This window comes from Diuraphis noxia, unplaced genomic scaffold, assembly GCF_037042655.1.
Source record: "Diuraphis noxia isolate RWA-SAM2 unplaced genomic scaffold, SU_Dnox_SAM2 contig0001, whole genome shotgun sequence".
NCBI classification, from domain to species: domain Eukaryota; kingdom Metazoa; phylum Arthropoda; class Insecta; order Hemiptera; family Aphididae; genus Diuraphis; species Diuraphis noxia.
The window spans coordinates 104,630,055-104,640,925 of record NW_028301711.1 but is presented as its reverse complement, the minus strand read 5'-3'; the positions used below and the strand labels follow the sequence as shown (position 1 = coordinate 104,640,925).

Sequence of the window (10,871 nt, the reverse complement as noted above, 5' to 3'; positions counted from 1 at the left end):
CATTGCATTCTTATACTTTTAATAAATTTCACAATATTTTCCTTTTTGTATAAGTTTTATAAATGGGCATTCGATCTCAATTCTCATTGTTGTGTTCCGATATTAAATACTGAACCATGTATTCTTCTTAGGATTTTCCTTTCAAATCTTCTTAGGATTTTCCTTTCAAATCTTAGTTTTTCTTCGTCACCTTTAGTTGTAGACCATATGGCACATGCATAAGTCAGTACTGGTTTTATGTAACTTACATAAAGTTTTTCTTTGGATTTTTTTCGATAGCGTTTTTGATTTAGAGAGGGTCTCCATTGCGAAATAACACCGGTTAGCTGCACTCAGCCACACATTTATTTCTTCCTGCATAATATTTTTATTAAATTCTTTAACTTGTTCGAATTCATTATTTTCTATTTTAAGGTTGGAACTATCCTCTGTTCCTCTTTTTACTACCATGTATTTTGTGTTTTCCGGATTTACTTCTAGACCCATATTTTTACTCGCATTCATTAATTTCTCCTGATTCATTTAAACATCCGCTCTTAAAATAAAATAAATGTGTGCAGTGTTCTTGCACAAGACGTTTGGTTAATAATGTCCAAAAATCGTCTCATATTCAAACAAATAATATTTATTTTTTTAATTTTCTCATTTTTGAATATATATATATATATATAATAAATAACAAATTATATAAATTATATATATACTAGCTGACCCGGCAATGCTTTGCTATTGCAAGATTTCTCAGATATTAATTTGCTATTTTTCTTCTGGATGTTAAATAATTATTTTTATTTTAGACCAGTTTCAGCCAAAAGTAGTAGTATAAAATGAAGTTTGTTTTTGTTCGGGATGAAAAAATTATTTTAGGAAAATTTTCCGGTAATGAAGGAAATATGGATGGCGGAAATACAACAGTGGCGCAATCCGTCCACCATATAGAATTTATATTTTTAACGGCAATGCGCAATCGCGTGCGCATGTGTGCAATTGATATTATAATCATGAAATGACCGACCATAAAAAACAAAACACTATTCGTCGCACTCACTAAATCCGGTGTGATAGCCGCCGAGCACCATACCTAAACTTGTTGCGCACCAGCTCACATCTAATATAATATAATATTATGTATGGAATTTGCGTAATCGTTTGTGTAATAAGTATTTAAACATCTATGCATTAAAATTTTTACGATTTTGTAAACTTGAAGAATATTCCATATTATTTTTCCCAATAATTTATGTCATTTTTGTTATAGCTGAAAACTAATTTTATAATTGATGTAGATAAATATTTTAAAAATTATTTCATTTTATATTTGTATAGAATTTACAATAAATAATGTTATATAGACGTCAAACACGTATCCAAAATTTGTATTATAGGTATATACAGGTAATTTACACATGCAAGAACATCACAAAACGCCACGACTAGTCTGCAACATTAATATAATTATCATATTCGGAATAAAACCTACTTATCAGCGTATGTGTGTTGCACATTTCACATCTATAATAATATATATAGCACCTCTGCAAGGTGCCTAGTGAATTTAAATGTAACAGTTATTTTATACATAACGATATATTATACGTGTCGCGTGTGTGCACGAGATGACGGGCCATCAGAAAAACGAAAATTCGTTGCACTCGTTGAAACCGGTATGATAGCCACCGTACCGCACCATGAACTTGTTGCGCACCTCATAATGAATGCGGCTCTTGTTCTTTTTGACGAAGAAATAATGATTGATGCCATGCGACGCCGTGCAGTCTACCGCGTCCGAGTACAGATTTATCGTGCCGATGGACGCCGAGGACCGGATTTCGTACTTTTCGCGACCGTCTTTGATTACCCTGTGTTAATCAAAACAATATGAATTTCCGATGTAAACACGACCGTGGATGGTTTCTGTATCGTGAATATACACCTTATACACGCTATCTATAGTATTATCTGACAACTTCGATCGGGTTAAAATTAATTAGCTTTTAATACATTGGAATAATATTATGTACCTGTACAGTATACATGTTTTAAAATTTTTAAATATTAGTGTGTAAGTACCTAGTATTTACTTATATATATTAGCAGTTAACGAGGTTATGTCCCAACAAAATGTCTGTTACACGATTTTGTGTATTTATAAAACTGTTGTGGTAAGCTGTGTGCTGATAAATTCAAATCATGCTAAGTTAATCTTTTATTTTCGTAAATATCAGTCTTATTCTCTAGCCGTAACTAGCCGTATTTCTGTTAGAAGTTAAAATAATTTGCGATTTGTGTACATAATACAAATAAAATTATAAAAAATATTATTATTATTATTATTGTGATAAAAAAAGTAAAGTAATAATGACTATCAAAGTCATAACATAATTTTAAGCTGACAACAAAAAGCTATTTTGTATGAAAGATCCAGAATCTCCGAGAACACCACTTTTCCCCCCGGGGGCCGTGGCGCATCTGTCTATCAGAGCTTGATAGCTTGTAGAAATATATTGTTAAACTAAATATTATAATAAATCAGATGTTGTGGTATTTTCTGCATATACCTGACGAATCCGTGAACGTTCTCTTGTACCACCGATACGTCGTAAAGTCTCCATTCAGTACCGGTCTCTAGGACTGTGCTCTTGATATCTGACAGCAAATCGTTACACACGTTTACGTACATGGCCCCGTGTCGACAATCCTTGTACAGCACGTCCAACGTGATGTCCCTGTCCATGCGCATAAAGTTCTCCGAAAAGTTTGTTCTCACGCCTGCTTCGTCCACCAAGTACACTAGTGGGCTTTTGATGGCTTTGAAGTGGATACCCGTCGACTTTATTTTCGCCAACCTCAACGGACAGCATTAAAACAAGAGTAAATTGCATAGATGCCCGTCAGTCAGTGGACGAATAGATTACAATATTATTATAATTATGTAAATTAGTTCGGGTATCACACTTTTACAATTTTTTTTCTCATGTATCTGCTTAACCCCAATAACTTTTGATAAGTGGTGTATCTAGAAATATATGTAGTTCCTCGGGTACCTACACAATGAATAGTATTGCCACATCGCCCATATTTATTTTAGCACAGTACAATATCATATTACATGACATAATATCACAATATAATGTAAATAAAGAACGTATAATAGGTTTATTTAAGTGTAAGCATTAAGAAGGAAAGAAAATATTAGTATTGATACATGGGTATTTTACCACGATTAATAATCAATCTAGAGATAACTAGCTCTTTGAATTGAAATATCGATATTAATTAATTTGTTGAATTCAAGTTGAGTCACAATCTCTTTAGGGTACTGTATACATATGATGTGTGATGAGTTTTCATTGAGAAAGTTTGACAAGTAAGAAGCGTGTATTGAGGTACGTACAATTATACATGTACTTCCTATATGCTCAGGGTTAGATATTATAGGTAGGTAATAGGTGCCGTAAACTGTTGTAAAAATGGGATTAAGCTTATCTGGGATCTAGCTAATGTCATTAAGCTTTACAATTACTATTCTAGTATTCTGTGTTAAGACTTTCTTCAAAGGATTTTATTTATTAGTTGACGTATTCATTATAATAATAATAACAAAAAACTTCCACAATAATCCTTAATAATTCCCTAAAACAATTCTTATCATAAATTTGCTTGTATAATTTTAAACATTATTATCATCATCATCTCATGTTATTACTCGTATATTTATATGGTGGTTTGAAAAAATTCATATCTTTCTAAATTGTGCCAAAAAAATTTTAATTAAGTTTCATTTTTTAACTATTACCATGGCAACCAATACTAGAGTTATTTTCTACATTTTAAGAGATAGACGTAAGTGGTTTAAGATAGATATAACATATGAACATGATGATCACATGTTATGAATAATAAAATGAGATAAAAAAAAATAATGATAGCAATAACAAAAATAAAGAAAAAAATTGTAGAAAAAAAAGATGACGCGAAGAGAATCACGACAAGAAATCAAAAAAAAATAAAATGATGATGGGTAACAAACAGATGAACCTGAATATTGAATATTCAGTTATCAAAGATAATATTTCAAAAAAAAAAAAAAATATTTATATTTTTTTGAAGCTCCATCTTTTAAAAATTAATAAAGAGATCTGTAAACTCATTCTGTCGCCGCGAAAAAAGTTTCCTGAATATTAGGTGTACACATGATCATAAATTAAAAGATTTTATGTGTTGTGGTTTCAATACAAATTTCCGGAGTTAATTTTAAAGTTTTAACTGATTTTACCCAACTATTTTGATGCTTAAAATGTTGAATAAATGTTTATATTAAAGCTTTATAAGTTTTAAGCTCATAAAAAAAATTTGAAGGAAGTTAGCAAACTAAAAGGGTAAGACCGCCTAATAATTAAAAGGTATTAAAGATTTTTCGAATGTATAATTTAAAAAATAATTTTATGAACTATTTAACATTGACTACACATTAATACAATCAGTAGATATAATATAGTATATTCGTTACAAATAAAATAAAAAGTCATATATTTTAAAATTGTTAGTAGGTACCTTTCTGTCCAGCTAATTTTCTTAATCTACTTTATTGTATATTAAATACCCTTAAACTCAGAAATTATAATTAAATACTTATGTGCTATGTTTCATTTTATACGTGTTAAGACATATTATATATAATTTATAAACTGTATTGGTAATTCGTTACAATTGGATTATGTATTAATATTTAGTAACAGTTAAATGGATAGCTATAGAATTCAGACCAATTTGGCTAATTAAATCATACTAAAAAGTAATAATTGATAAATTAACATCAAATTTCTGAAAACAAATACATATGAATTTCTCGAAATTGATCAGAGATGGATTTTTTCCATTAGTTTGAATTATATAATATATTTCAACTTATGAGAAATTTGACTTTAAAATTAAATTAATATTTTTTAAAATTGAAACATTCCCTTTTTTATGGAATTTATATGATATATCAATGGAAAAATAACACGTTATAGTCGTTGGTTTAAAAGTAAAATATTAATGAAGAATTCGATTTGTTTATTCTGTTTTTTGGAATATATTTTAGTTCGATTTACAGTATTACTGTTATGGTGGAAATTTATGGAGCTTAACAACCCAATATTTTTCTTACAATTTAAAATTCAGGTGTTCTTACTTGTGATTTCCAAAATTAATGTCATTTGCCTGTACGTGGACAATATCATCTTTTTTATACATAAAACCAACAGGGTGCATGACGGCCGATATGTTACCGGTTGCATTTACAGCTGCTACGGCATTTGCCTGTAACAGTTGTAATCGGAATGAATAATTTTTAGAGGCGGATCGAACTAAAAAATATGGGTTCAAACTGACAAGGCCATAACTGTGGTAAGGGGGGGATTTTTCTTCAAAGTAGAGACATTTTAGCAGCGAATATAATTAATTAACTATAAATTGTATTAAAGAGTAATTGTAAAAAGAAAAGTGTTTAGTATATATATTTTAAAACAATTTGGACCCCCCCCCCCCAAAAAAAAAAAAAAAAAATTTTCCAGTTACGGCCTTGAAAAAGCTAAAGTTTTTATATCGTCTGTCGAATTGAAAACGAACTGAACAATGTGATGTGGAATTCAAAGCAAAAATTTTGATCAACGTTGAACTAAGCTCGTATATCAAACATTTTTTATAATACTGAACTGGATTTGAACTGCACTTTTAAACTAAATTACGAATCAAACGTTTTATTTTTATGCCAAACCAAAATATAAAACATTTCTAATTAAAAACCGTGTATTTATTTATTTTTAAAGTTCAGATCAATTTAGAATTTCAAACTTTTTGTTTAAGTACGGTTAGGTTCAATTTTTTGAACTCTGAAAAGTCAAAGAGTTTGTACCTATCTTTTATAAGTATAGAAATATTGTTCTCTTTGTTTTATTTAAATATCGTTTTTCAAATTGGTGCGTGAATAATAATAAAATATTAGGTAATTGTTTATATTTTATTTAAAATTACAGTTTGATTTGCCATTCTGATCGATCCATCGAGAGTTATGTCTACAGAAATCCCATTTTTGAATTGAAATGAAATCGTTCCTTGTTCGGTATTCTTAACAATGTCCCCGTTATTACTGTTCTTCAATTTCTAAATACCAAACATTAAACCAAAAATTACGCTTTGTCAATGGTGACAGTAAACCACGGTTTGTTGCTTACTACAATTGTCACCATAACTGTACAGTACTACTTGTTAAATTTAATAACAAAACGTATTTGAACGAATAAGAAGAAATTTCAATAGGTTTTTTTGTGTGACTTTTGTCACAAATGAACGAAACAACACGTAACCACAACAATTTGTAACTATCTATTAAGTAATAATTAATGCGCTAAATATTATAGTGACCAAAAAATATATAGAGAAAAAAATTATATCACTTCAATCTTATCATAAATATTTAATTTTAAAATTAGGGTTTTACAAAATTTTTGAAAGATATACTCAATACTCATATTATGTTATTTAAATATATTAATTATAATTACTCTAACTAAATAAAAAACTTTCATTTTATTCAATTTAATAGGTAACACTTATATAGGTACTAGTAAGTAGTAGTAACTAACCAATATTTTGGATTTAACTTTTTCCTGCCACTGTGAAAAAAAAATTTGTACAAACATATATTATTGTTGTTGACATTTTTTTAATGTTTATGTACTGATTATTAATAACATATAAATTCTTTAACAATTTAAAGTCTAAACTTAGTATCATAATTTCTGTTGGTAGGTATACCTAGTATTAAAAATTTAAAAACAAAGATTTTAAATAGGAAATCTTTCTTGATTCTACTGGCCTGTAATATATAATCCACAATATGGTTCTGGTGAATATCACCAATATTATAAAATAATACTTTTTATATTATGATGTTTAAATAATTGCTATATTAACTGTTGCATTAAAGTTTAAACTATCAATATATATATATATATATATGTCCCAAAGAGATCTGACATTCTGACAAATGAAATAACTTTTGTTCTAATCAATATTTTTTAAAAATTTCTTTTAAATATAACCCATAGACACTTGCGCTACATTTTTAGAATACATTTTTTATTTTTTATTTTTTAATACTGAAAATAAAAAACTTAAAAATTGATAAATTTTTTTTCGAAATATTCAATATAACCAGTTTGTAAATTTGATTTTTAGAAAAATGTATATGTTAAAAACACTTATTTAAGTCAAAAGGCTGATTTTTTACAATTTTTTTAAATATCAATATTTTCGTTAGGTAAATTATAGTAATTTATAGTTTATACATCACATATATTATTCAAATAAATACAATAAAAAAATAATAAGATTTTAACATGCACTTATTTAAAAATGTTCTTATAAAATATTTTTAAAAAACTTTATTATTATTTGAAATTACAAGGTTTCTAACATAAACTAGATCGTAATTTACTTAACGAAAACATTGATATTTAAACAAATTGTAAAAAATCAGCCATTTGACCACAGAACAATATATATATTATTATTGACTTAAATAAGTGTTTTTACCATATGCATTTTTCTAAAAATCAGATTTACAAATTGGCTATATTGAATATTTCTAAAACATTTTTTATCAATTTTTAAGTTTTTTATTTTCAGTATTAAAAAAACAAAAAATAAAAAATGTAGCACAAGTGTCTATGAATTATATTTAAAAGAAATTTTTTTTAAATATTGATTAGAACAAAAGTTATTTCATTTGTCAGAACTCTGTAGGACACTGTATATATATATATGTAGAAATATTAATTTTTGATTTTAGATATAATAATAATTTTTAGTTTATTAAAAAATGATTCATTATTGGTATAGTATTGTAATTATATAAATAATAATTATACATTAATGCATATTATTGAGTTGCAATTACAAATAAAATTATAGTATTGATATTAATATATTATTATATTATTATTTACAAAAAATGTTAAATTTATGTCACAAAATAAATTATTTAATACTATTTTTGTATTAATACACAAATTGTATTCTCATGGCCAAAAGTAAATTATAAAACATAATTTTAATATTTTTAAATTAAAAAATTAGTTCGAAAAGACGTTTTCTAATCATATTATTACTTTTAGAATATAGAAAAAATAATTTATTGGTATTTAGGTTGAAACATTTAGTTAAATAACATTGAAATTTTCCTTCGTTATTAATTCGAATAATAGACAATAACTTTAAATAATATCGTGATTATATTCAGATTTTTATTGTAGATTGAGATAAAATTTTAGAAATGGTCACAACAAAGAGGTTGTTTAAGAGGATGTAAGCGCATTACCTATTTGTTTTCTCTATCAGACTGCGTAGCACAGATAAAACGCTCACTTAAAATAGTTTTTTATTTTTTAATCAAATGACCTATTACAACAATTTGAAGAGGATAATTTATAAAAACAAATTGAAAATTTGAATGATGTTAAAATTGTTTTGAGACAATACTTAGACAATCTGATACACCATTTCCTCAAAAATATGATTTTCCGTCGGTTTATAATAAGTGATTTTACTGTAAGATTAAACAAAAACATAAAAAATAAATATAATTCTGCGAAAATGCCTTTTGTCTATGTTGCACATAGATCAAAAAGAGAAATCGAACAGCACACCACCATCTTCACTATAATGTCGGGTTGTGTGAACAATCACTAAACATTTAGGGAATCAATAGTGAGCTAATGGTCTCTTAAATATTATTTAGTGGCCCATGATTGGTTCATTCAATTTTTTTGTACCATTAAAGTTTTATTAGATTAAACTAATAGTGTAGACAGTGTAGTGCAGTTCTAACGCTTGAATAGTAAACATACGTTCCTCATACTTAGGCCTATTACTCCTGTAATATTGGGTTGTTTTTTCTGTGTTAAACCTGATACGGCCCGTCATTTTCCGACGGCCTGAGATCGTGAATAATTAAATTCATTTTGTTATCTTATAAACATATCGGTTTATTAGTTCAAATCTAACATTATAACAGTAAATTAAATGTGGAATAAGTTATTTCCGAACCGTGCAATTGGCTTGGATAAGCAGACTGCAACGGACGGTGTCAGGCCTGTAGAGGTCGTTCGTCGTTGTATGTCGACAACTATTTAGATGTTGACGATGGTAGTATTGATTGAAGAAGAAGGTGTCTTGAATTGAAAAAATGCCCGGTATATATACTATGATCCGTACTGACTAGTAAACCATCAGTGTGCCGCCGTGCATGCCTGTGCTTACTGTCGGTATGGGTTTTGTTATTATGGGGTCACTTTTGGACTTACAGATATGTGTGAGGTGTTGTTGTCTTCGTCATTATTTTCCCTATCCATAGCCGTACTTCTGGGGATGTGCGATGAATCTAAAGGTTTTAAATTCACCACTAAATCCTATTCTATCCCACTAGATGCTATTGTTTTTCATATGCTGTATTGTGATTAGTGGTCCTAAAAAGGACAGTTTTATGTGTGGTGAAGGCTACACCGTTACAACACCAATAGTTTTATAAAAAAATTGTGCGTTGATCAAAGGCATTTTTGTGTCAGTCTGCCTCAGTGGCGCAACCAGGAATTTTTCATGGGGGGAGGGAGGTCTGAAAAAATAAACCATCTTAATTTTTATTAACAATATACCTATGTGTTTACTAACAATATACTTTTAATTATGATTATTATTTTAAATATTAAATAAGTACTCATTTAAGACAAATCTAAGCGGTGTTTTATTGAAGCTAATACGTCAATGACTTCATCTTCTGTAACTGGAACTTCTCGATATATGTTAAGAACCGTTAATCCATTTAACCTGGTTTCAGAAGTTGAGTTCCTCAGATATGTTTTGATTCGCTTCAGTGAAGAAAATGACCTTTCTGACTCACAAGATGTAACTGGGAGTACAGTAAGGATGTGTAATAAATTATAAATATTTGGATAGAAGTCCTGATTACACGTCATAAGTAACGCACCTAATGCATTCTGAGGTTTAATATTATTTGTATTTAAATATCTGTGCCATAAATCAACTTCAGAATTTACAACTTTTTATGACTTTCAACATCTTCTTGATAATATTTTACAAGATGATGAAAATCACTTTTAGCATATGGATTTATCAATACTTTAAAACCAGATATTATTTCTTTATAGCAATTGAAACGATGATTTAATTGTTGTATTATAGAATCAATTAATGGAATAAAAACAGATACTCTAGAAGTCTAGAATAATCTTTTGGATTTTCTGTTGAAAAATTATTCCTATGTTATTACCTTTTTTTATTTCAATATCCATTTCATTTGATCTTTTTATAAGATTTTTAGACAAATAACTAAAGACTGTTTTAGCATTTTCATGAATATTCATTAATTCAATTAAAATAGTGTTGATGTGATTAATTGCTTCAACCAAGTCAATTTTTTGCTTTTTTAAGTAAACACTATAAGAGGTTTAGTATGCTGAAATAGTTTAATAATTACAGATAGACTAATGTTGCATTTTGAAGTTCCTATTGATAAAAATATTTGGTTAGCTTTTGTTGCTACATCCTTATCCGACCATGTAGGTAATCATTTCTTCCAAACTATTCACAATGATATCATTCACTCGATGCCAAATAATACGCAATATTTACAATAAACGCCATCAGCTAAACTACTGTAAGCTATCCAATTCCATTTATTAAGCCAAGAAAGTGGAAATTTTAAATTTTAATTGTCATGCAGCGTGATCGGCAAATTATGGTTTTTACCTGGGATCCAAATTGTTTTAAGCACTTCAAATTTTTCATTATTTGACATAAGTTTACCA

At 28.0% G+C, this 10,871-nt stretch overlaps 1 protein-coding gene across 1 annotated transcript; it reads right to left on the bottom strand.

The window, feature by feature from the left end:
• Nucleotides 1–1,627: 1,627 nt before the first annotated feature.
• On the bottom strand, nucleotides 1,628–9,398 carry LOC107164527 (wurstfest). Its single transcript, XM_015512379.2, has 5 exons — nucleotides 9,351–9,398; nucleotides 6,019–6,147; nucleotides 5,177–5,304; nucleotides 2,559–2,846; nucleotides 1,628–1,859 (listed from the first exon to the last, which is right to left on the bottom strand). Exons 1-5 carry the CDS (start codon nucleotides 9,396–9,398, stop codon nucleotides 1,628–1,630), a joined length of 825 nt encoding a protein of 274 aa, XP_015367865.2.
• Between the last annotated feature and the right edge of the window lie 1,473 nt (nucleotides 9,399–10,871).

Excerpts from the sequence above, each read along its gene's own strand:
- LOC107164527 (XM_015512379.2), bottom strand. The coding sequence starts at position 9,398 with ATGGATAGGGAAAATAATGACGAAGACAACAACACCTCACACATATCT. Across the intron at positions 5,305-6,018 it reads TCAGAATGGCAAATCAAACT|GCAAATGCCGTAGCAGCTGT; the intron begins GTAATTTTAAAT and ends CAACTGTTACAG. Across the intron at positions 1,860-2,558 it reads AACGTTCACGGATTCGTCAG|GGTAATCAAAGACGGTCGCG; the intron begins GTATATGCAGAA and ends TGATTAACACAG.